At 44.1% G+C, this 27,534-nt stretch overlaps 1 protein-coding gene across 7 annotated transcripts in view; it reads right to left on the bottom strand.

Moving 5' to 3' along the window:
• Positions 1-27,534, bottom strand: part of Rpap2 (RNA polymerase II associated protein 2) — a 75,141-nt gene that overhangs the window by 16,333 nt on the left and 31,274 nt on the right. For 6 of the 7 annotated variants that reach the window (XM_042257802.2, XM_006985824.4, XM_042257799.2 and 3 more), the window contains 2 exons: positions 25,547-25,627; positions 17,394-17,462 (listed from right to left, as the gene is read on the bottom strand). In XM_042257802.2, coding sequence (XP_042113736.2) covers positions 17,394-17,462; positions 25,547-25,627 — 150 coding nt within the window. The remainder of the gene's footprint in view (positions 1-17,393; positions 17,463-25,546; positions 25,628-27,534) is intronic. The other variant, XM_042257798.2, reaches the window with a different exon arrangement.

Below are 27,534 nucleotides of genomic sequence, written 5' to 3'. Positions count from 1 at the left end.
AACTGTGGACATGATGATGGCCCCAATAGAGAAATGTTAGCCATGAAGATGAGGCCACCTTACAAGTTATGTGGATGGATTTGGGAACTCACTAGATACTTTAAAAAAATTAATTTGTTCTTAGAAATTTTGCACATGTACACAGTGCATGCTGCCATTTCTCATCCCCGCCGCTCTACCACCTCTCTACCCACCCCACCCTTCCTACAATCCCTCTCCTGTTCATGTCTATTCATTTTATTTTGTGATTTGCTGAGTTTAATTAGCTCAGGCCATCTTGTGTGACCATGGGTTTGGAGTTATCTGTTGGAGCCTGGGGGGCTTAGGCACACAACTAAAGACTGTGATTTCCCCTCTCCCAGAGGCTTGAGTAGTCAGCAGTTCAGAGGTAAAGGAGTGAGCCCTGTGAACCCCTCCTGCTTCCATGTCTGATTGTTGACGGCTGGTCCTTGTGTGGGCCACTGCAGGTAACGACAGCTGTGTATTAGTGATTGCAAAGGTTGTATCTGGTGGGTTTTTTTTTGTCATCCTCCCACTTTGTTGCTGTTGTTGTTTTAATCTCTCTATCCAGGACATGGCTCAGTGGTTAAGAGCATGTACTGCTTGCTCTTTCAGTGGTCCTAAGTTCTGTTCCCAGCATCCACATCGGGCAGTTTATAGCTGCCTGTAATTTCAGCCCCAGGGGCTCTGATGCCCTCTTCTGGCCTCACTCACACATGTGTCCACACACACAGACACACATAAATAAAAATAATAAAAAAAAAAAACCCTCTATCCCAATCAGGATTTAAACGTTAATGAGGAGAATATAATAGCTGGGTGGATGCATGAGACACAGCAAGCAGACCTGTTTAAGAAGGCGTCTGGGCTGATGCACTTTAGTAGCAGTGGACTGGAGAAAACATCACATAAAACAAGCTGTAGCTTCTAACCCCAGCACTTGGGAGGGAGAGGCAAGTGGCTAGTCATTTGTGAGTCTCAGGCCAGCTTAGTCTGTACAGCAAGTTCCATATCAACCAGGGTTTCACAGAGATAGCCTAACTCAAAATAAAGCGAAAATGACAGACGGAATAATCAGATATGAAAAGTAAAGGGCCCCTGGCACAGCTCCGGGAAATTTAAAAAAAAGAAAAGAAAAGGGCAAGTGTATTGGTCAGGCTTATCAGGAGAAACAGAACTTATAGAATCTCTATCTATCTATCTATCTATCTATCTATCTATCTATCTATCTATCTATCTATCTATCTATCCATCCATCCATCCATCCATCCATCCATCCATCCATCCATCCAGCTATCTATTCTATGTTGGGGATTTACTGGAATGGTTCACAGACTAGTCCTTCTAGTCCAACAATGGCTGTCTACCAAGAAGGCCCAACAACCCAGGAATGGTTCAGTCCATGAGGTTCAATGTCTCATTTGGTCTCCAGTATACTTCAGAATCCCAAAGAAGTAGGCTCCAACACCAGTGAATAAATGGAGTTGCTGGAGAGAGTGAGGGCAAGCAGGCAAAATGCAAGAACTTCCTTTTTCCAGGTCTTTATATAGGCTGCTAGCAGAAGGTGTGACTCAGATTAAAGGTGGATCTTTCTACCTCAAAAGATCCAGATTAAAGGTGGGTCTTCCCAGCTGGGAAGTGGTGGCATACATGCCTTTGATCCCAGAACTGGGGAGGAAGAGGCAGGCAGATCTCTGAGTTTAAGGCCAGCCTGGTCTATAGAGTGAGTTTCAGGATAGCCAAGGCTACACAGAGGAAACCTGTCTTGAAAAAAAAAGGTGGGTCTTTACACTTCAAATGATTTAATTAGGAAAAATCCTTCACAGGTATACCCAGCCACTTGGGTGTTAGTTAATTTCAGATGTGGTCAAATTGTTGGCCAAGAATAGCCATCATATCAAGAGAAAAAAGCACTCCTCAATTCCAGCTTTTTAGATAAGGTCTCATTGTAGTCAGGGCTGGCTTTGAACTCTTAGCAATTCTTCTGCCTCAGCCTCTCTAGTTCTAGGGTTGACCACTGTGCCTGGCTGACAAGTCAGTTTTCAATGCTGGATAATTAGGAAGACACAAAAGAAACAGGGGTCATCTGAAAGGGAAGACATGTTGGATCTCCATTTTGAGTCTCAAGTGCCCAAGGGACATTCACCTAGAGATGATCAACAAAACAATCTCATCTGTACTGTGGGAGAGATGTCAGGGAAGGAGACACAATTTTGGGATGAGGACACGCGAAACACTGGGCTGAGAAGGACAATTTTTGTTCCTGAAGTAACTCCATCCCAAATACATTTGCTGTAAGTTCTTTGTGTGTACATGTGTGTATGCACATGCGTGAGAATGCATGTGTGTGCATGCTTGTGCATGAGAGAATATGTGTACAATGTATGTGTGCACACAGTGCTTACGCAGAGTCTGAGGACAACACCAGGAGTTGGTCCTTGCTTTCCATCTTGTTTTGAGACAGCGTCTCTTTGTTTTCTCAGAGTGTGCTGGCCTGTCAGCTTCCAGGAATTCTGTCCTCCCATATCCTTGTGAGAACCCTGGTGTTACAGACACAGTTTAAATCAAGCTTTTTACATGGGTGCTGGAGATTCAAACTCAGGTCCTAATGCTTGCACAGCTCCTTGGTCTCTTTCTGGACCCAATCTTGTTATTACTTTCTGCATCTCTGTCCCCTTTACCTTAGCTATCCTATGCAGCAGAACTGCAATCCAAGATCAGTACTGTTTTCCACACCACAGGGTGACTGTGAACTTCTAGGGTGGAGTTTAGGAGTGAGGGCTGGGGAGAAAGGAACGCTGGTTGGTAGCACTACAAATCCATGATCATTGGCCTCATCAAGATAATATATGTTAATCTCCTGTCATTCGTGGCCAGCTCCTTTTCTGGATCTCGAGGACCACTGTTTAGACATTTCATCCAGACTCCACCTCAATAGCCTCTCATCCCACCTCACCAAAAACAAAGTGTCCTATTAAAAATCTCTGTCTTCAGCCGGGTGGTGGTGGCACACGCCTTTAATCCCAGCACTTGGGAGGCAGAGGCAGGCGGATCTCTGTGAGTTCGAGGCCAGCCTGGACTACCAAGTGAGTTCCAGGAAAGGTGCAAAGCTACACAGAGAAACCCTGTCTCGAAAAACCAAAAAAAAAAAAAAACAAAACAAAAACAAAAACAAAAAAAATCTCTGTCTTCTATTTACAAACCTACGCAATCATCACGCTGTTCTTACTGTTTTCTACCTGACTAGAACAGCTGGTACTGCTCTCCCACTCAGGCTACCCTCTCTGCTCATGTCCACAATCCCATTTCTCTGCAGCTGCGCTCCGCCATTCACATACCACTCTCAGCTTCAAATTACTCATTTTGTTTTTGTTTTGTTTTGTTTTGTTTTTTCAAGACAGGGTTTCTCTGTGTAGTTCTTGCTGTCCTGGAACTCACTTTGTAGACCAGGTCGGCCTTGAATTCACTGAGATCCGCCTGCCTCTGCCTCCCAAGTGCTGGATTAAAGGCGTGCGCCACCACCACACCCGGTCCAAATAATTAATTTTTAACGATTCCTCCCCCATGCCCTTAACTAAGTTAACAAAACTAACCTAAGCCTCTTTCTAAAACTGTTACTATTAAATCTCTCCTACTCTGCATTTTAGTATAAATGTATTTATTATGTATGTGTGTGCATTTCCAGTATGAAGCAATATGTACCTGATCTTTTATGGCACAGAACACACTAATTATTCCAAAATGGCAGCAGCCGACTCCCAAACTTGTATTTAAGATGGACGGTGGTACGATACCAGCAGAAGGGGGAAAAATAAAGGATTCTAGCCTTGTTCCTCCCTTTGCCTCTTCTTATATGCTCTAGCATTCTGTGAACATATATAAAGAGGAACAGAATGGGATATTTATATTTCAGCTCCAAGAACAGCAAGATTTTACTGTTAACTAAAGTTTTAAGTCTCTATAATACACAAAATAAACAGATTTGAAAGTTAACAAAGGAAAAATTGGCAAGCATTCTACATTTAGGAATAATAATTTTTCTTTTTATAGCTTCATTTAAATTTGCAAGAGTACTGAATAAAATGGACTTCACAAAACTATTAAAGGGAGCCTCTGTGCTAAGGCGAACATTTCCATCAGGACCTCTGTGCCGGTCACCCTGTTTCTGCCACCACAGCTGGGCTGGACGGTTCTTCCAGTGTTTTACCGATTGGATCGGCCACTGAATTAAAGAATTTATTAAGGCTAGGTGTGGTGGGGGCACATCTACAACCCCAACAATTGGGAGACCAAGGCAGCAGACTCTTAAGACTGAGGCTACCCTGGGCTGCATAAAAACACAGCTCTCGAGATCTCTGTGTTCACTTATTCTGTAATCATAAGAACAACAAAACCAAAACCAAAACCCAGGGCTGGTGAGCTGGCTCAGTGTCATGAGGGCGCTTGCTGCTAAGCCTGATGACCTGAGTTCAATCCCTGGAACCCACATGGTGTAAGGAGAGAACTGACTCCTGCAGGCTGCCCGCTGCCTGCTGCCCGACTGTCACTGCTTAGCCATTTATGGCATAGTTAATAATAAACCTAGATGTGTGTGGATGTATCTTTAGTTATTTTTTTAAATTATAATTTATTAGGGCATTTTTGTTGGGGTGTGGGGCATATTTGTGCCAAGCCATGCTTGTGGAGGTCTAACAACTTGCAGGAGTTCTATTCATTCATCTGATTTTCTCAAGGACATTGCCTGAGCTACAGTCAGTGGGCGGCACCAGGAGATGAGACAGTAGCAACCCACACAGCAACTCCACGGTGTGGAGGTTGTTTTTGTAAGAACACAGTTTCAAATCCACTGCACTGACTGTAGACACTTTCCCTGATTTAGTACCATTGTCCAAACACAATATTTAGATAAGTAGAAAGTCTCTTATTTTTATAGAGACTTATGTTTATATCTATACATTTTTTGGGGGAGAGGTGGACTACATGATTATGTCCTGAAGATTGATTTGTAGGCCATGGAAAACAGAAGGGCATGGAAGGTAAAAACCATAAATATGAGAGAAAAGTCACAAGGTTTAAATACTAACAGATGCATAAGCCAAACTTCAAACTTCAGATTGCTGCCTTAATTTTCCTTAGGGCAAATCACCGGTCTGGAGTGGAAGGAGAAAGAATTGGAACCACTAAAGAAATAATAAAATAGTGGAAGCAGAAATACAGTTTATCACAGTTTCAATTTGTGTGTGTGTGTGTGTGTGTGTGTGTGTGTGTGTGTGTGTGTGTGTGTGTGCACTAAACCCAAAGCCAGCTTTGTGCAGCCAAGGCCAACATGCGACTCTACCAGCCCCAGTTCTTCATTTTTGAAATGAAGAGGATGAGTAAACCTTTACCAAGTAACAGTGAATTCAAGTCAAAGAGAGAAACGTGGGGGAGAGAATGGGAAAGAAGAGAGGGTGAAAGGGGAAGGTAAACATGCCTTTGGTGACATTTCCAGTCTCCTGGACATGTCGGCCATCTTTTCAAGTATGGCTTTACTGTGGTGAACACCTCCACAACTCACAGGACTCTGTCCGTCCCTAACCCTCCCTCTCCCAGGTTTAGCTGCCGGGGTATGCACCTGCAGCTGGTGAGACTCCTACACCTCATTACAAACAAGTGTCGGTTCAGCAAAACCCCAAATTCAGTCCCCCTCCTCACACTTCCAGAGAAGGAAACGACACCCCGTGACGAGGCTGAGTTCAGGGCTGCAGGAGGCTCTCGCACAAGCCTTGTCTCCTGGGCATCGGAACTGACGTTTAATGAAATAAGGCTTACTAAAAGCTAATGACATAAATTAAAGTCCTATTAATTCTATCTTAGGTAAGCTGGATGTAGTGGTGCACTCGTATAATCCAGTGCCTGGGAGACTGAGGCAGAGGACTGCTGTCTGTTGTGGTCAGCATGGCAGCCTGGGCCACAGAGGGGGATTATCTCAAAAACCAAAATGCACACAAAAATTTACCTTAGGTAAAAGATAAAATCACCAAACTAAAGAAACTAACAGGTACGTAAGGCTAGTTACGTGATAGTGTTCCGAGAGATCAGAGAGGGCAGATAAGAAAGCACACCACAGAGGGTCATGCCATCATGGGCTTTCCACTCCAGAGCTATTAACTGGAAAACGAAGATAAAAACTTTGATTATAGAAGACCATGGCAGCCAAATAAAATAAAATGTTTTTCTTCTAACAGATGGCTCACGCCCTGATGATGTTTGCATTTAAGGGTTTAGGATTACCTATTAATAAGGAAGCAGGGATGCTTTCCACCGATATTTCTAATTCAAAAGAAACAAGTCCTTTGTAAATCACTGTGGAGTGATATATTGTACGTATGTTTGTTTAGGGGGCTGGGTAAGTAACTTTAAAACTTTATGTATAAATCCTGTTTGTGGCAGGTCTAGGAAGCAGCTGTGGACGAGACGAGACAGCTTTTCTTCAGAACTCCTGCTCCCGGGCAACACTCTCCCCTTTTCAATGCCGTGTGACTGAGTGGAATCAGCAGGGCACCCACACAGTGATTACCATGCTCTCCTCTCTAGTGGCAAACCCCAGGGCTGGGTAACACTACCAGCAAGCGCGGGGAGCCTGGTCAGATATGCAGACAGTATTAGGAAACAGGGGCTGGCTGCTGAAGCTGAGGCCGTGATTGGTAAGGGCAACAGCTATTAACTACCCCACCCTCAAAACTGCTGGTGCCTGGAAAGGGAATCTGGAGAACCCATATTCTTAGCTTTGTTTTGCTGAGGAATCTTGTTTTGTTTTTTTTTGTGGTGCCAGACACAGAACACAGGGGCCTCATCCACTGGTAATTTTATCATGGATTAAGGCAGTAGGTTTGGGAACTCTAGCAAGTTATGGATGAATAAAAGACTAAGTTACAAAATTGCTAAAGATGTAGGAAATTCTAAGGAAAAAAATCTTCGTAGAAAGTAGACTTGGATTAGAAATTTTAAAAAGTGTTATTTATTTATTTTTTAAGAGAGTATCTGAATTTTGGGGTCAAGGAAATAGCTGAGTGCTTATGTGCAAGCCTGCTGTCCTGAGTCAGAGCCCCAGAACCCACGTTAAGAAGTTGGGTGCAGTAGTGCGCATCTGTAACCCAGCCCACGGGAACTGCCTGCCCCCGAGCCTGCAGGTCAGCTAGTCTGGAGTAAGCGGCACAGTGACTCCAGAAGCTGTCCCTGTCTTCCATGCACACCCTGTGACATGAGCATGCCCCTAAGTGAATGTCTACAGGCCTCTCTGCTGGCTAAGAGGAAGGTACTTCAGTTACAAATGTAAGGGCCACAAATTGGTTCTGATGAGTTATAAAATGTTTTTTAAAAAATAACATGTCAGGCAGTGGTGGCACACGCCTTTAATCCCAGCACTCAGGAGGCAGAGCCTGGTGGATCTCTGTGAGTTCGAGGCCAGCCTGGTCTACAGAGTGAAATCCAGGAAACTTCACCAAAACTACACAGAGAAACCCTGTCTCAAACACCCCCCAAAACAAACAAACTAATAAAAATTTAAAAAAAAATTAAAAAAACCCACAAAGTTGGTAGGCAGGGAAGGTGGGAAGATTTGGGGGAAAGGAATGAGTAAGATAAAAATATGTGTATAAAACTGGAGAGAGAGAGAGAGACAGACAGACAGACAGACAGACAAAGAGACTGATTTTGCTTTTTGTGAGATAGGGGCTCAATTAACTCTAGCTCAGGCTAGCCCTGGCCATCTATGTCTTCCCCCCAGGCAGGCTTTGAACTTACAGCAGCCCTTCTTCCTCATCCTCCCAAAGTACTGGGTTACCAGCATGAACCACCATACCTGGTGTGAGCGTGCATTCTCTCTCTCTCTCTCTCTCTCTCTCTCTCTCTCTCTCTCTCTCTCTCTCTCTCTCTCTCTCACACACACACACACACACACACACACACACACACACACACACACGGTGGTATCTGGGTTGTTTAGAGAGCATGGCCTTCTTGGAGGATGTGGCTTTGAGGTCAAAGTCACACACCATTCCCGGTTTACTCTGCCGTCCCTCATGTCTGCTGCGGCTGCCATGATGGACTCCAACTCTCTGAAACTGGAAGCCCAATACCCTTCCTTTTATAAGCTGCTCTGGTCATGGTGTTTTATCACATCAACAGAAAAGTTAACTGACACCCTCCTCCCACCAACTCTTCCCAGATCCACCTCCCTACTTCCCTACCTACCAAGTTTGTGCCCTTTTAAAAAACATTTTATAACTCATCAGGACCAATTTGTGGTACTTCTAGTTTTTAACTGAAGTACCTTCTTAGCCAGAACAGTTAGGGTTAAGGTGTGTGTGTGTGTGTGTGTGTGTGTGTGTGTGTGTGTGTGTGCGCGCACACTCACACCAGGCTCATGCTGGTAACCCAGTACTTTGGGGGGAGGAGGAAGGAGGGCTGCTATAAGTTCAAAGCCAGCCTGAGGGCTGGGGGAGGACACAAATGGCCCAGGCTAACCTGAGCTAGAGTTAATTAAGGCCCTATCAATCTCCATCTCTCTCTCTCTCTCTCTCTCTCTCTCTCTCTCTCTCTCTCTCTCTCTCTCTCTCTCTCTCTCTCTGTGTGTGTGTGTGTGTATATGCATACCTACATAACTACTTAAAATATGTATTTCTTGTATAAACTTTCAGCAATTAATATGGAAGGCACAGAAAGAATCTCTTTTGTTCAGTTCTCAGTAAATAGGAAAATAGTTAAACTTCACAATGTTGAAAGCAATAATAAACACAGCAGGAGAAACAAACCTAGAATTTGCATCGGCAAACAAATTAAGCAGGACAAAAAGAATTTTACATATTCTAAGGAAAACAAAGGAAAGATAACTATTTACAGTTGTCTACAAATTATTTACATGGCCTTGAGTTGAACACTATTCCTTTTTTTTTTTTTTTCTCATGGGTATTCCTAGAAGATAAGACATTGCCATTACAAGCTATGCAAGTCTAATATGAACTACAGCAGGGTATTTCGGCTTTGGAGACATTGTTATTCTGCACAACTGTCCAAAACACCTGATGGGATCCTGAAGGAGGAGCTGTTGGCTGTGCTCACAGTCCCAGTCCGTCGCACAAGGGCGAACACAGTACCTTTCCCGTATGGTTATCCCAACAAACAGAGGTGCAGAAAGTCAGACACACACACCAGAGGACAAGATATGCCAAAGAATACACTCCCATGTCCTCTTCCTCTGGCGAGGTTCCACTTCCTAAAGTTTCCAAAAGAGCAACAGCAGCTAGAGACCCAGTACACACCAAGTGAGCCTGTGGGGATACTGCACATTCAAACAGAAACATTCAGTTTCCGGATCCCAAAGGCTCAGGGCCACTTCATAATGCAAAACGCCTTTGGCCTTCCTCCACGAGTCCTCAAGTCTCAACAATTCCGACACTGTTCAAAAGTCCCAGTTTAGAGTATCTTCTGATTAAAAGCATACTCTTAAATTGTGAGCCCCCCAGCCCCAGAATAAAAAATGTTACATATATCCCACATCCAACAGCACAGGCAGAATTCTCACTCCACAAGTGGAACGGTATTCAGAGAGGAGGAAGGGGTTCCAAACGAGACTAAAAGCCATTTGTTCCAGCAGGGCAAACATGGCATCCTGTAGCTCTGTGTCCAGCATCTGGGGCATGTGATGGGGTGCTGTGAGCTCCAACAGGCCTGGCCAGTGCCCCCCAATGCCTTGTTGGGTGTAGCCCACAACAGCTGCCCAAAGTTTTCCTGGCTGGATGCTGTTATGGGAGAGCAGGGTCAAAAGTCACCGAGCATGGACTCTCTGTGCAAAATCAGTTTTAAGTCCCACCTCCCATGTGTTGGAACACACTAATTTTGTAAGTGAGAAACAATGACGGGTACAGGGAGAGGGAAGCATTGGCCCTTCTTAAAGTTGTCAATACCAAATGGAAGCTACAGAGCAGACAAAAGGCAGAGTCGGGGAGCAAGGCTTTGCTGCGGCTATTTTCTCCCGGTAAAATAAAGCTATTTTTATAGATCCATTATTTCTTTCTCTAATTCTTTTTAATCTGCTCTGATACCAGTTTTTGCTTAAAATAATGGCATCTGAATTCTACCTCTGCTCCTAGGCAGACATGACATCTAAGGTACCCCCAAAAGCCTGAGGTTACTACTTAAGGGGGATTTCTGGTGAAGAACAAAGGTATGAGTTGACCCAGGCAGACTTATCAATCACCTGCACAGGAACCACCCTAGGAAAGCTGCCTGTTCCAGAGATGTTAGGAAATAGTAGGAAGTCTCCCAAGCAACGGGCCCTTCGGTTACTGCCCGCGCTTGCCCGACAGTGTCTCGTGTTATTCTCCAATACATGTTGCCTGATTTTACACTAGGGCGTGTCATTGGCCGGCCGGCCAAGGGGACCCAGGAGCAAGACCACAGGGACAGTCCCACAACCTCGGCAGCCGAAGCACCCTGGGGTCTCCACAGCTTCACGTACTACTCTCATGCAGAGAACTTTGGCAGGTTACACTTGCTTGGCTTCCTGTGTCTTCCTTTGAAAACTCAATGGGAATGTCCCAAGTCCCAATATGCTTGCATCTGAATGCTGTGGCACCAGCAGAAGGTCTAGGTGAGCTCTAGCAGTAGCCAGGTTCCTCCGCATGAGGGACGCTGCAGCCTCAGTGGCAGCATGGGCGGACTTGGGGGCACGTCCCTAGGTGACGGCACAGTGATGGCACCTGGTGGCTCTTCCCAAGAGAGGCTTAGACCCTGGCACCTGCCAGTGGGTAGGGTTTGCTGAATTCCCGAGACGCCCCACAGGCATCCTCTGTCCTGACTGAGTGCCTGGCCTCTTTTTAATGGAGGCAATCTCTTTAAAAACATCCACCTCACTCCTAAACTGTTTTTTGAAATTCTATGTTCCCAAGCTTCTTGCTCCCAATTCTTACTGTTAAGCTTGGCTGGAAACAGTCATCAACAACTATGCCATATCCTGAAGGTCATGCTGTCTTAAAAAAAAAAAAATCCCCTCTACATTAGTCCGTTATTTTTCAGTTTAGCCCCAGACAAATCTTTGCAAGGTCATAGTGTGCATGGCCTCCAGTCCAATTCCCTTCTGAAACACTGTGAGTCTGGCCTCTACCGTCCACACTCCTGTGGGCATTCTGGTCTTCTGAATGACACCACGATTGCTTATTAAGCTTTGCTAACATCATTCTAGCAGCTCCTCTAACCTGCTTCTCAAATCTTTTCCAAACTGCTTCTGCAAACCAGTTCAGTGTAAGGGACAACAACAATCCCACTTCTCGGCGTCAGTGTTCTGTGTTATTTACTCCTACACAGCTGTGACAGAAATACCTGACAGGACAATTAAACGGAGGAATTGCCTTTTTTCCTCGTAGCTTTTGAGTGTGTCCCACTATGACTGGGAGGACCTGGCAGAGCAGTAGAGTTCGGGTGGCTGGGAAGCAGGAGACAGAGGGGGCTAGGAACCAGACAACCCTAAGATCTCTCTGCCCTTGATGATCTACTTTCAGTTAGCTACTACCCCTAGGGCTTCCTTACTTCCCCAAACAGTGCCATCAGCTGGGGACAAGCACGTAGCACACCAGGCCGTGGGGCCCTGCACATATGAGCACCTACACTGCCTGTGGCTGTGAGGATGGGAACTCCCGCAGACAGTCTCTGGAGGGCCTACGCACTGCCAGTGTCTGGGATGGTTCAGCTGCTGCAGTAAAGTTTGGCAGTTTCTCAAAAGGTTAAACATAAGCTAGCAATTCAACTGCAGTGTCTACACCTAACAAACTGAAAACATGCTCATACAAGAACATGCACATGGATGTATGGTACCACTGTACAAACTAGCCCCAGGGCAGAAAGAACTGAAATACTGGATAACTCAGCAGATGAGGGTAGTGTATCCACATCACGGAACAGTACTTGTCACACATGTAACAGTAGTGATATACTATTACATGGACAAAACTTTTAAAGACACGTTCCATGAAAGAAACCAGACATAGCCATGTCACATATGACTTCACTGACTTGAAATACTCAGAATAGGTAAATGGATACGTGGTTATTTCACAGGAATAGATAAGTGGTTGACAGAGGAGAAATCAAGGCTGAACTCATATGAGGTTTCTTTTTGGAGTGACAAAACTGTTCTGTTATTAGATAGCACTGGCCATTGTATAATATAGCAAATATACTAAAATACAGAACTATATATAGATTACAATGGAAATTTCATGTATGAATTTTATCTCAAGAAAAATCAATTACTAAATTCCATAATTATAAAATATAAGAAAAATATTTCTAACAGTCTTCTAATATGGTCTCGAACACCAAACTTGATTTGGAATGGTGAGGGAGATCTGGGATTCAGGACTACTTCTAAGAACCCACACATTTTTAATGACCCATCTCTTTGTTTTTCAAGGTGTGCTCACAGATTTTTATGAGGAAACTCAGCGATGGGTAAGCTTTAAAAGACAGTTGGGTGAGGGTAAAAAGCTTTAGTCACATCTTTCCATTCGTGCCCAGTAGCTCCAGGGAAGTGGCTCTCCGGAGTACCCATCTCTGATGACTCCTTAAAGTGACTGCTGTGTCCTGATGGCTTTTGTTTAGAGATCATGGTCAAGTCGAGCTTGTTTAAAATACCATTTCCCAGGACTTACATGCTGCTCCCTGAACGATGGGAATACTCAGAGCTTTTAGAGGGAATAAACTACTGAATGGTCTCTGACTACAAACAGGCTACAGTTCACTGGAAACAGCCAGTTCAGATAAATAAAATGAAAGCAGACACTTTTGGAGACGGCCTTGAAAGCTTTCCATTAGAGAACACCAAGGGCATCGAAGATGGAACAGCCTGCGTCTATGTTACGATGGGCAGCGGCCACGCTCTACAGCGTGAGTGTTCATCTCCTCCACTGGACAGCCAGAGTTTCAAGGAACCTGGCACACTTTCCGTTACGGAAACTCTATCCTCACTCCCGGCACATGGGACTCAGCCCAGTTAAGCTGCTGTGGAGGCCTCTTCTTTGGCTGCCAGCTGTGGTCAGTACCTTCTCCTAGATTTCTCACCAGCATCGGCTCAGTCCTATTTTGTGTTATAAATTAGAACTTAATGACAATGGTCCAATCCAAGAAAACCAAAGGCAAAGGAAGAGCAGAGGAGTGGGGACAGGGGGGGAGGTGGCCGATGACTGTCACGCCTCTGCGCTGGTAAGACAGGCTCCGAAGAAAGGAAAAGAAGTGTGAGGGAGTTGTGTGCTAGAAGGTGCACTTGGATGCAAATTGTGTTTCCTAATTTGATAAACAAAACTATATAAATACATTAGCAGGTTTTTATCTAATAGAATATACAGGTTCTAAAATGCAGAAAAGCTAATTTATACATATTTTTGTTAAAATCCATATATCAAAGACTGGTATCTTATTCGGGCACATATATTTGGGAAAATCCAATTCAAGCTGTATTGTTCCAATGGACAGACCTTTCCAGGACAGAATCTAATGGGAGAATCAAGTCTGGATAGGTTCAACTAGAATCATTACTAAGGGCTGCATTTGCAATCAGTTCTTAGAAAAAATGTCAATTATCAGCATTGGAGTTCTTGAAAATCTTTAGCACATATTAGGAAAAACTGCAAAGACTACAAGATGGAAACTCATTTGTGTGAGACGAACGCACATTCTTAACCTGCTTTAAGGGGCTCTGTGTGCTCTTAGCAACAAGCTGAACATATAAAATCAATGAATGTTTCAGTCACAATAGCTATTTAAGTCCCATAAAATTAGTAAGAATTCTAAATTAAGTGCAAGTGAGCCATGATGCACACACATCTCAGCAACTGTCCAATTCTGTCAGAGCGAATTTCTTCCTGAGACTATACTGATATAAAAACCAAACACATAGATTGATATATTACATATTATGGCCCCAATTTTTTCTCAGTGGTAATAGGTCTGTAAAAGTTCAAAGGAAATCCCCAGGGAAAGATGGTTTATCTTACTTTTTGAACAAGGGTATGAAAATTTAAGACCTGGCATTTTCTGTTGCTCTGGGCTAGCATGTTTGTCAAAAGAGCACCCCTTGGCACCAGCAAGAGCACCACAAAAGCTCACAATTCTAAGAGCGGCTCTCATGTAGTCAATGAATAACAGTAATAAAACTTTAATATTCAAGGAATTATAGTATACTGCTAGACTATTACACAAAATCATAAATGTCTTACTATACAAGATAAGTAGACATAGTAGCTTTTAAAATATTTATGTATTTATTTTGTGTGTATGTGTACACATGCCACATGTGTGTGGAGGCCAGAGGAGAACCCTCAGGTATCTGTTCTCTCTTGACAAGTTGTGGGATCCGGGGACCAAAGTCAGGCTATGGGCTGAGCCCTCTGCAATCTGACAAACTACTATATATATATATGGTAATATATATATATATATATATCCTCTTTCAGTAAGTATAACTGCTCCAAGGAATTATGTTTGGTTTTGACTATGCATTTCAGAAATGCCCACAAGTTCTAAGTCCCTTGCCCTGGAAGTCTGAAAACAGCCGTGAGAGTTTCTGAAGAGTGAGTGGGACTTGTATGACGATACTCAGTTTAGTGGCAACAAGCTAAAAAGATGGAAGGAAAGGTCACTGTCCACAAATATGCGTGTGGTTCCCCTTTTCTCTGGTTGGGGGATGCCTTTGGATGTCTGTGTTCTCTACCCTTACCATGGTAGGGCTTTGTACAATACTGACCCCCGTATCGACCCTATCCTCAGGGGCAATGCTATCTTCATTAGCAAATATTTTAAGCTATGTGGGAAGAAGGTGGGATGGAATACCAAATATAAGTACACCTTATAGAAGTGAGTGGGGTTCGTTTTAGCATGACACATATTTGAATTTTATTCCTAACATGCTTAGTAATATTTATTTTAAAAGAGTGATAAAAAGACAGAGTTGTAGCCTGGCGGTGGTGGTGCACACCTTTAATCCCAGCACTCGGGAGGCAGAGGCAGGTGGATCTCTGTGAGTTTGAGGCCAGCCTGGTCTACAGAGTGAGTTCCAGGACAGGCACCAAAATCACACAGAGAAACCTGTCTCAAAAAACAAAACAAAACAAACAACCCAAAAAACCAAAAGAAAAGACAGAGTTGTAAACAAAAGGGACTAATAGCTAATCAACAGGTTCCCTAGGGGTAAATGTGAAAAGCTAAAAGGGACTTTCTGAAAAAAGAAATAAGAAAGAAAGTAACATGTACTGAGATGGAAGTCTTGGGAGCTAGTGATAAAGGATAAAGAGAGGCCCCTGAACCTGAGCTGCAGAGAGCAAGCAGACTTGCTGGGGACTGTCAAGGAAACCTGTGGCAAAAGTCACAGTTCTAACACAAGCTTTCAAAACCAAAACCCACCAAGTTCCTTGTGACATGGGATCTACAGCGACCAATGATTTTAAAGGAAGCCAAGGACTCGCTCTAGAAATGACTACGCTGTCTACATACCAAGAGGACCAATGGCTGGGGGTGGTTAGACCAAGCTGTGGGGTCATAAGGAGAGTGACTAAGGACACACAGTCGTGCTTGTCGTGCTTACAGCTACAGGCTTCAGCTGCACACGGGAAACTTGATTCACATCAGAAGTGCACAACTGAATCCAGTGATGTCACCTTTCCAAAGGGTACAAGAAAGAACCAGACAGCAGTGTCTGTTTTGTTACATGGTGCCTCTGTTAAAAACAAAAGTTTCCTTAAAATGTTTTTTTAGGTTTTAAAATATCTGTGTGTGTATTATGGTATATATTCTTGTCTGGATGTATGTACATGTTCATGCTGGTGAGCATGTGCATACATATGTGTAGAGGTCAGAGCTTGATTTTGGCTGCCTTCCTTAATTGCTCTCCACTTTAATTTTTGAGACAGGGTCTCTCACTGAACCTGGAGCTCGTCGATTCAGGTAAGCTGGTTGATCAGTGAACTTTGGGGTCTGCTTGTCTCCCACCCATCACATGTTGGAGGGACAGACGCCGCCACACCTGGCTTCTCTGTGGGTTCTGGGGTCCAGACTCAGGTCCTTCTGCTTGCTCAGCGGGCACTCTGCTGACTGACGCAGCTTTCCAGGCCAGAGCTTTGTTGGAATAATTATATGAATTTTAACAGTATATTTTATTATTGTGTTTCTCATACTTCTTTTTATTCCTTGCTGAACATTTTGGAGATGTGGCAGTGGTTTAATACAAAAAGTATAGGGCCTAGTATGTCTTCAGTTGTAGAAACAAGACTATGAGATTCCTGTTCATGTCTCTAACATGTCAATCCAAACACTGCTTCCCTCTTGGCATAATAAATTACAAAAGTATAGTTAGACAGTTGTCTATGAGCGTTTATTACCAGGCATATGACACTGTGGGTGAGCACAGTTATTGATATTTTCTCTGTCAGTGACCAAAATATTTATACATTTAATAAAGTAGAAAAACCTTTTAAAAATTAATAAGATATTTTTCATGAACTGCCAATTCAACTGGAACACTGAATAGTAGAAATAACAAAAGATTTGTTCTTAGGGTTGATTAAAAATTTATATCAGAGCATTCAAGTAAAGTTATTTTCTGTGTTCTGATTTAATGAATCATGTGAGTTGTATCTGGTTGGGTGACACAGATTCTGGCTCACTGAAGCCTACCTAATCCTGCCCACACACCTGGGGACAGGGAAAGCACATGTCAGACCAAAGCCACAGCACAGAGAGAGCAGGGCCGAGACGCCTGAGGTGACCTGTGAGCATCCCTAAGTTTTCAATTGCCTATCGGCTTCAATGACCCAGCAAGCAACAGTAATGCAGTGAGGAATGATCTCCAAAGAGTCTTCCAATTCATGCTGAAAAACACTCCACCTAATAAATGCCTTTAACCTTTTTGAAAAAATAGCCTAGAAACCACCAGTGGTTTCTTAAAAGGTGAGTGAGCTTTAAATGTTTTATGTATACGTGTGTAGTAAGTGTTTACCTTAGCTCCTTTAAATCTGTTAGATTCTAAAATACACATTTAGAAAATAAAAGTTATTACTTTCCATTACTATTAAAGACAAACTATGTTAAAAAATGGAATATATGTAAAAACACAGATATAAGACAATGGCACTCAGTCTTAGGAGAACAGACATTAACAATGAAATGTAAGAGACTGTTGCATAAACCTTGCACACAGGATGTTCTCTAACAAAAGATAAACAACACTTATGAGGACTAGGTTTTCTTAAGATAGTAGAGATACAAAGAAACAATTACAGCATCTCAAATATAGCCACGCCATCCTCCAAGGCAATGTGTAAACCAGTGACTGCCCAACAGAGACAGAATCTGAAAGTACTTACAATGTCAGCAACACCACAGCGATTAAAGTCCATTCCACTGGCTTGTGGATAATGTTTCGATTGGATAATCTGAAAGACATCAGGATTTACCTTCCAATTTTAGTTCTCGATAAGAATTACGATCTAATGTGTCAAAGAGGTAGTTCTTTTATTTTTTTATTTTATTTTTTGGTTTTTCAAGACAATTTTTCTGTGTAACTCTGGCTGTCCTAGAACTTGCTCTGTATCCCAGGCTGGCCTAGAACTCACAGAGATCCGCCTGCCTCTGCCTCCCGAGTGCTGGGATGAAAGGCATGCACCACCATCGCCCTGCTAAGAGGTAGTTCTAAATACCTGTTCTGTTTCACAGGGTAAGGTCAGTGGTGAGATACTGCAGGTGTTAGTCAAGGTTAGATGCTGACAGTCTCCCAGCCCAGCTGTAACAAGCTTACTTCCCTTCTGAGATCAGCTGCAGACAGTAACAATCTCAACAGGAAGCATTCCAGCCCCTCTTACATAGTTATAGCAATAGTATTATTAGAACAGGATTATGAGAATCACGAGGGAAATGAGATCACATTTATTAAAATAGACACAGATGTCCATGGTCCATATCACCACCCATTGAAACTAACAAGGTAAGTCGCTCTGACCCTGGTTTTACCTAATACTCTAGCACTTTTTGACCTGTTCTTGGTTGGCAGCAAGGGATGCCATAATCTACAGAATATGAGTGCCAGCTCACCAAACTGTAAGAACAGGTTTTTGCTAGAAGAAATTGAAGTTTTTAGCAATATCTAATAAATCTGGAATATGAGTACCTTACATACATATAAAGACTTAAAAGTACTTTCATTTACATATAATGACCTATAGAAACCTTTACCAAAATATTGCTTATAATAGGGGGATATAAATTGTAGCATATTTAGAGTATTAAACAACCATTAATATGAATGACCTAGATTTATATATGCTAGAAAATCATTTTGTGAATGAAACCAAGTATGACATGGCATCATTTTCATTATCAAGAATGGGTGAGATAAGCACTGTCTGTGGACATGTGCAGATAGAACAAAAGTGAAAACAAGGCCCAGACGGACACAGGCATTCACAGTACCAGGTGCTCACACTGTCTTCCTCAGTACCTCTCCCGAGACAAACATCCCCGCCCACCTCTCCTCAGCCTAACATTCCCAATGTTCTTGCATTTCCCTTCCTTTTTACACAGCATATCACCTCCTAACATATTATTACTTTTCTCTTGCCGGAGAAGAAATCTCTGAATTTTTCACGTTTATTACAGGTGCCCAGAACAAGCAGCTTATAGTCTTTCCTGAACATCTGAGAGAAACTTTAAAAAACTTAAAACCTATTATTTTATCAGTCTGGATTTTCTCTACAGTTTAGAATGTTTTTCAAAATTAATAAAAAGTCTAGCTATAAAAAGGCAGCACAGTTTAAGAGTCAGCTAATGTGGAGATTAGCCCAGCTCTGTCACGTACTGGTGTTAGAGACTCCAATACCTACTAATAATATAAAATGTTAAGCTGGGTGTGGTAGTACATGCCTTTGATCCCAACACTGGAGAGGCAGAGGCAGGGGAATCTCTGTAAGTTTGAGTCTAGCCTGGTCTATAGAGCTATTACAAGTCCAGCCAGGTATAGATGGATGGATGGATGGATGGATGGATGGATGGATGGATGGATGGATGGATGATAGGGAGAGAGAAAGAGAGGATAGATGGATAGATAGATAGACAGACAGATAGATAGACAGATAGAGTCCCTGGTACAGAAAGCTCAACAGAACTACGTTTCCTTGCAGGCTTCTACAAAGACCAAGTGTCCCAAAGGCACACGCTGCCAGACCCTCCTCCCTTCACCTACCAGCCGGCTCTGGCACAGCTGAGCAGAGCGGTCCCTCCATGACGGTCTCTACCTGGGCCCCTCCTCCCTGGTATCATGGCAGACTTCCTGACCTGAGCACTCTGGGCTTTCTCTGCAAACACTTCCTTTGGTGATTTTATTCTGCCTTACAGCACCAAGACAACCAAGGCTGACTCAGACCTTCCAGCTCCAGTCTGGACCTCTTCCTGAAGCCCAGTTTCTGTATCGGATGGTCTACTCGGCACATGTGACATGCATGCACACACTCCTGTTCTGGCAGGGGTAGGTCGTTCTATTCCCGACCCCCAGTTCATGGCTCCGCACACAGACTGCTCTCCTCTGGCCATTGCTCACTTTCCCAGGCTTATCAGCATCCTAAATGTTCAATGACTATTCAGGCTCACTCTTGTTTTCAGGTTTTGCTTTTCATTTATTTTATATGTATGGTGTTTCTCCTGCATGTGTGTCTGTGCCCCATGTGTGTGCAGTGCCCGGGGGGGGGGGGCAGAAGAGGGCATCAGATCCCTTGGAACTGCAGTTACAGATAGCTGTGAGTCACCATGTGGGCATTAAGAACTGAACTCAGGTCCTCCAGAAGAGCAGCCAGTGCTCTTAACCACTGAGCCATCTCTCCAGCCCCATTTCCAGGTTTCTTCATTTTTTTACATTTTTATTTCTATTTTTTTATTTATTAGTTTTTTTGAGACAGGGTTTCTCTGTGTAGCTTTGGTGCCTGTCCTGGAACTCCCTCTGTAGACCAGGCTGGCCCCGAACTCACCGGGATCCGCCTGGCTCTGCATGCGCCACCACTGCCCAGCAAATTTTTTTATTTTTTAGTGCGTGCCTATGATGTGTGTTGAGTGTGTGCGCCACGGTGCACATATGGAGGAGGTCCAGGTACAACTCGGTGGAGCTGGTTCACTTCTGCCACCTGTGTGGGTTTAGGGGACCAGGCCATGTCCACAGGTGTGCACAGGCCTGTTTACCTGCTGAGCCAGGGGACCAGGCCATGTCCACAGGTGTGCACAGGCCTGTTTACCTGCTGAGCCAGGGGACCAAGCCATGTCCACAGGTGTGCACAGGCCTGTTTACCTGCTGAGCCAGGGGACCAAGCTATTTCCACAGGTGTGCACAGGCCTGTTTACCTGCTGAGCCAGGGGACCAAGCTATTTCCACAGGTGTGCACAGGCCTGTTTACCTGCTGAGCCAGGGGACCAGGCCATGTCCACAGGTGTGCACAGGCCTGTTTACCTGCTGAGCCACGCCATAGCCGTTTTCAGGCCCTGTGTCTGATGACTTCACACAGAAACAGCGTGCTCCCGACCTCCTGTGAGCCCTTTATTCAAATGCACCTCTCACTGCTGCTCCCCAGGTGATCTAAAACTGAAACCTTACTCTTCAGTTACCGCCCTGCTCCCAGGTTCTTAGAAGAAATGGAGAACATACTGGAAAGGTGAAAGAGCATATGGCTACGTAACATGGCCACGTAATAACACGTGACACGGAAACATGCATACAGCCCCCTGGCAGGATGACGTGCCATGAGAGAGGGCTTTTCTCGTCGCTGTCCTCTTGCAGCAAATAAAATGAAACCCAGCAAGCACATAACCATGAAGAGCTGAAACAGTAGGGTAAGTGTGGACATAAAAATAACAAAATAGTCCAGCATGGCCTCTCCTTTGGATTTTTTTTAAAGAGGTGTCTCACTGTGTATCCCTGAGCTGGCCCAGAACTTACACAGATTGGCCTTCCTCTGCCTCTGAGTACCTGGATTAAAGATGTGCACCATCAGGCCTAAAATTCTGGTTTTTGGTTTTTGTTGTTGTTGTTAAACCCCTCAGTTAACATATATTTAAGATTTCACGAGTTCATTTTTGTCATTCAGGGGAAAAAAAATGTAGCACACATGTAACTCACACCACTGTCGCAGGTACTGGGGAAATACAAGTAAGAGGCTCTTAGTTATGTTTCCATTGCTACGACAAAGCACCATGACCAAGGCGACTTACAGAGAAGTTTACTGGGGCTTACAGCTTCAGAGGGTGAGGCCGTGACCGCCACGGCAGGGAGCATGGCAGAGGCAGGCGCTGGAGCAGCAGCTGGGAGCTCACATCTGACCATAAGCAGAGAGGAAGAGAGAGCCGACCGGGAATGGCCTGGGCTTTTGAAACCTCAAAGCCCACCCTAGAGACACACCTCCTCCAACAAGGCCACACCTCCTAATCCTTCCTAAAAGGTTCCAACAATGGAGACCAAATATTCAAACATGAGTCTATGGGGTCTCATTTACACCATCAGAAATTTTGTTTTTATCTTGCAGTATTATCTATTATATTAGCAGAATAGCAAAATAAAAAGTTCCCTTTTTCCTTTTGGTTTTTCAAGACAGGGTTTCTCTATGTAGCTTTGGTGCCTTTTCTGGAACGAACTCTGTAGCCCAGGCTGGCCTTGAACTCACAGAGATCCGCCTGCCTCTGCCTCCCGAGTGCTGGGATTAAAGGCTGTGCCACCACCGCTGGCTCCACTTGTTTTCATATTGCTGATCCAAAAAGTCTCTGGCATACACGCTAAATAAGAATATTTACTACTGTCTAACTAATACTTAAAAAACCAAAAGGGGCTGGAGGGATGGCTCAGGGTTTAAAAACACGGGCTGTTCTTTCCAGAGAACCTGGGTTCAATTCCCAACACACATGTCATGTGGCTCACAACCATCTGTAACTCCAGTTCCAGGGGGTCCAATGCCCTCTTTTGGTATTTGGTACACCTCCCTGGGTATTAGGCACATATTATTTAAAATTTACACACACTTAGAAAAAAGTCTTGATTCACGATAGATGCAATTTAAAGAAGATTTTGGTGGCAGAATAGAACAGGATTTTAACTTATATCTGCTCAGACAAGCATCTCGACCAGCTGGCGGGCGCCTGTTCTGTGCTGTGACAGGTAAACAGTGAGGATGGAGGGCAGCGCTCCGCTCAGGCGTGAAATCCCCAACAGAGAGCCCTAAACAGGCTCCCCGCTGCACGCTGGAACCACCCGGGGCCTTTTAAGCTCTCCTACTGTGCGAGCAGAGCTCTGACTAACCAAGGGAACCTGGTCTCCAGGGGCCAAGCCACACATTTGTAGCTGTTAGGCGGCTGCCCTACAAGTTCTTAGTACTGGCGATCATTTCAAAGAGAAAAATATAGTTATTTACATCAGCTCTTTCCACTGTCAATATTCACTGAAAGGAGTTCTCCACGCCAGTCACTGCCAGCAACAGGGCATCTTTACAGAAGAAACAGACTACAGAGGCACATTTTCTTATTAGATGCTGGGGACTCCTCATCCCTGGGAGCACCTGACATTTCTTTGAAGGAGCTGGTTGTTGTCAGAATAACAAATAGTATACAAGAGCTTAGTTTTTGCTTTCTCTACTTTTACAGATGCTTGAAATTTAATAAAGGCATCTGTGAAAACAAGCCAAGAAGTAAACAGTGTCTTGGTAGGGTGTACTTCTTACTATTCTGACAACAACCAACTCCCGGCCAAGCATGCTTCACTTTCACAGCCCCATATTTCCTACCACCCCTACTAATGTGGACAATTTTGAAGTCAATAGCATCATTTCATCGTCTTCAGATTATTGTGAATAATGAAAAAATAATCGGAAGGGATCTGGTTGCAAACTAGAGCTGACAGGAAAGTGACCAAATAGGTTTATGCACTGCACTGGACAAAGTCTCCACGTATCTGCAGTCTGTGCGTTAGGACTGAAGAGCCTTGTGTCTCCTGTCCTGGCTAGCTCAGGGTCAGAAGAATGACACTTGATGGGTAACGGAAGTTACGTAGTAGATTCTTACAGAATCTTCTACAGTAATCCCTTTAGGCTCTTTGGGTTTTTAAGTGTTGGTGAGATGACTGTTCTCAACCTAATACCCTTGGAAGTACTCAAGTATGTCCCAGCTGTTCCAGCTGTTCCTTTGTTCTGTGTGTGAGGAAACCAGACAGGCTTGGACTGGACACAGGAAAGCTGCCAGCTCAGGGAATGGAAACTGTAATACAATTCAAATGACTTAAGGGCTTTTGTGTGCTCTAAGAGGTCAAACTTGGGCCTCATGCATGCCAACCGCACACTCTACCACCGAACCACACTCCCAGGCCACACAGCAGACTCACACCAGCTCTTCATGAGAGTGTTCCTGAAATGGCATCCTCCCCACCTGCGAGTCAACTTCCTGCCACAATCTCTCAGAACTACCTTTGTGGTCCTTTCCTAAAGTTCATTGAAGATACGGTCGAATAGAGTGATAACCCTGACCCAGCAGTGCCGACCTTGACATGCAGGGCTGACCCCGATATAGCAGGGCCACAGACAACAAAACTGAAAGTTTCACTCACGCTAGGTGAGTGTTCTAGAAGCCCCCTCTGAGAGGACTTGTTCCTAGAGCTCTGCTGAAGTGACATCACCCGTTCACTCAGAACAGTGAGATACCCACTGCCTGAAGGAACCAGGGAAAGTGTGTCCCTCTGACATTCACTCCTGGAGAAGTCAGAACAAATCCTCGATTTCAGTGTTTCCCCACTGTGGACCTCCAGCCAAAGTTTACCATCACTATATAAAGTTCTTTTTTCCCTTTTAGATGCATGGTTCTCGTAGAGACATAAGATGGAAAGCGTCTGTTTCCATTATGAACAGGGATACCAAAAAAATCAAGTTTTGTAATATTTGGTCTGGGCCCCTTTTTTTTTTCACAAAGCACTCAGTCTTCAAAAGGCCTGTGCCAATCTGAAGACCATTCTAGCACTCCTGAAGTTTTATGATCAATGATCTTTAAGCTGTATTGTCTCTGAGACAGCTGACAATCATGACAATCAATAAATCACAATACTTAGGTTTATTTTTAAACATTCACTTTCAACTATGGACACCCCAGTCAGACTGTTCTCATATGCACGTTTTATCAATCAGAAAACTCTCAACTGCTCCACTTTCCAAGGCGCAAACTCTCCATTCTCCGTCTTTGCAGTTCTCAGTACTCAAGTGTCTTCGCACAATTCAGCGTTCCATTACTCCCTGGGCTCCCCTTATGTTCTCACAGGTGAGGCCCTCCCTGAGGCTCAGCATGCTGCTTGTGTACCACAGGCTTACCACAGAGCTGCTCATCCGGTTCACATCTATAATTTCACTCAATCTGTTAGCAGCTTTGTGTCACAGATACAATGTTCCTTTCGTGTGTGTACATATGTGTGGGGAGGTCGGAGGATATGGGCTTAGTGCCTCAGGTGTCATCCACCATTTCTAAGTCAGGGTCTCCCTCTGGCCTAGAACTTGCCAAGTAGCCTAGGCTGGTTGGCCAGAAGGCCAAAGGGCCTGTCTCCACCTCCTCAATGCTGGGATTATTAGCACACACGACAATGCTAGCTTTTCATTTATTTTTTTAACATGGCTTTTGGAGACTTGTGGTGGTTTGACTAGGAATGGCCCCCACAGACTCATGTGTTTGAATGCCTGGACCACAGAGAATGTCACTGTTAGGAGGTGTGGCCTTGTTGGAGGAGGTGTGGCCTTGTTAAAGAAGCGCGTCACTGTGGAGGTGGGCTTCGAGGTCCTACATGCTCAAGCTAGGCCTAGGGGGACAGCCCTTCTGCTGCCTGCAGATGGGGATGCAGAACTCTCAGCTACCTCTCCTGTACCACGTCTGCCTGCAGATCCAGATGCAGAGCTCCCAGCTACCTCTCCAGCACCATGTCTGCCTGCAGATCCAGATGCAGAACTGTCAGCTCTCTCTCCAGCACCACATCTGCCTGCAGATCCAGATGCAGAACTCTCAGCTACCTCTCCAGCACCATGTCTGCCTGCATGCTGCCATGTTTATTGCCATGTTTACAAAATGGACTGAACCTCTGAACTAACTGTAAGCCAGCCCCAATGAAATGTTTTCCTTCATAGGAGCTGCCATGGTCGTGGTGATAGAAACCCTAAGACAGGACTGAGCTTCCGAGGCTGGCATTCTATGGACAGTCATCTCTCTATCCTGTCATTTCCCCCCTAAATGCAGTTTACTTTATAAGCAAGCTATCCAAAGTAAACTATGTCAAAATTTGAGCCAATAAGGAGTTGTATTCAATAGAAAACAACAAGGAGTGTTTAGGGGAGGAGGAAACAGCACTGAGTTTACAATGTGGGTCCACAAAGACAAAGCTCGTACTTTCCCGTCTTGGCCTACCCATGGACTGTGCAAGAGTCAGTATGGTCAAAATAACAGAGAAGGAAGAAATTACAACATTAACACTAACCTGAAAGTCTGAACAAGGTTTTTAAGTTCAGAGTAAATATCGCCTATTGTAATCTGAAGAGGACCCAAAAGTCCAGGCAATCTGAAAAGAAAAAACAAACAAACAAAACCACACATTATTTAAAGCTAGAACTTCATTACTGTGTAGAGACACTTGGGCGGGCATGCCTGCCTCTGGGGTTTCCATGACCACCGTGACAGGAGGCGGACGTGAAAGTTACGCTGCATTATGACTGGGGAGAGGTCAAAGGAGCGTTATCCTAACTCCAGCTCTGCGTCTGTGCTACTGAGTGTAGAGCCCTGTGACGCAAAACCACCCTGGCTCCTGCATCTACCTCTTTCTGTCCCTGGTTTTCTTACCTGAAGAGCAACCTGTCATCACCTTTAATTCCATAGTTTACTATGAAAGCATTATCCTCTAAATAATCATATAAACACTATCCCAACAAATACAAGAAGATGCCTATAGAAATATTTTAGTGATGAAGATAAGCCTATCAGTAGGTGATTTATATGATAGATACATTTAGTAATCCACTTAAAAAACCTTTAAAACAGTACAGATTAATGTTATTGGAAATGTAAAATGGTAAATGTGGGCAAAAAATGCATATGCCACATAACACATTTGAAACAAAAATACACGATGCTTATTATACACAAAATATATTCCATTCCTTCTTAGAGTAGTTTTTTTTTATAGCAGGAAAGCAAAGGAATGAATATGTACACCATACACAGCACATGGAGAGGTGTCTAGCCTGCCCTCAAACAGGAGTGAACATACACACCATACGAAAGAAGCACACAGAGATGTGTCCAGCCTGCCCTCAAACTTTCTATGTAGTTGAAGACAGCCTTCAACTCCTCATCCTGCTGCTTCCCTTCCCGAGGCCGGGCCATAGGCACGCAGGGCGCCCGGCTCAGACCCCACCATTCCAGAGTCTGCTGTTTGCCTCGTTTTCTGTCCCTTGTTCTACCCCAGAAGTACTTTAAAGCAAATCTTGACATCGTGTCACTGGACCCTTATTTTTACTCATATCTCCAAATACAAACATATTTTTTATACAATTACAATAACAGCACCATACCTAGCCATTACTTTTTTCTGGTGTTTATAAAACAAAAAAGGTCAGCCCAGAAAACTGGCATTTCAAAGCCTTTCTCCCAATCCTCTGGCTCTTAGAGTCTTTCTGCCTCCTCTTCCACAATACCCCCTCAGCCTGGGGTGTGTGTGTGTGGGTGGGTGTTGTATAAATGTTTTGTTTAGGGCTCAGCACTCATCCATCACTTTCATTAGCTCAAACAGCTAGGAAATTATTTCCCATGAAATTCCTGTCCTCTAACTATGTACTTGAAATGATAATCTATCCCAGTACTCAAAACTCAAATAGCCAAAGTTTGATACTGTCTTGTACTGTATCAGATAGGTGGTGATTTATGCTGAATTATTTCACAGATAGAAGCATAAAGATTAGTATAAGAAAAAAAAAAAAAAAAAAACAGGGCTGGAAAGATGGCTCTGTCAGTAACACGTCTCCCACCCAAGCGTGAGGACCTGTGGAGGAGACAGGTCTATCCTGGGCCTCAATGGCCAGCCACTGTAGCCTGTCAGGAAGCCCCAGGTCCCAGTGAGATCCCGGCTCAGAAGCAAGGTGGAGGGCTCCTTGGAAATAATATCAGAGGTTGGCTTCTGGCCTCCATTCCCACATACATGGACCTGCATGCATATGAACACATACGTAGAGTCTGAATATACACATATACCACACACACAGGGCAGAATTAAAGACACATATACAGAACCCAACATATGGACATGCTCAATAAATATTAATTTAAACATTCATTCAAAGGTAAAAACTAAGAATAGATCTTCTTTGTGGTCAATTTTTTTTAGATTGAACCAAACCAAGACACAATGCCATGTCAGGCATGGTGGCACTTCCTTAACCCCAGCACCCACATATACCAAGGCAGAGACCAAGG

This window comes from Peromyscus maniculatus, chromosome 10, assembly GCF_049852395.1.
Source record: "Peromyscus maniculatus bairdii isolate BWxNUB_F1_BW_parent chromosome 10, HU_Pman_BW_mat_3.1, whole genome shotgun sequence".
Taxonomy (NCBI): Eukaryota; Metazoa; Chordata; class Mammalia; order Rodentia; family Cricetidae; genus Peromyscus; species Peromyscus maniculatus.
This window is presented reverse-complemented; position numbering and strand designations above follow the sequence as displayed.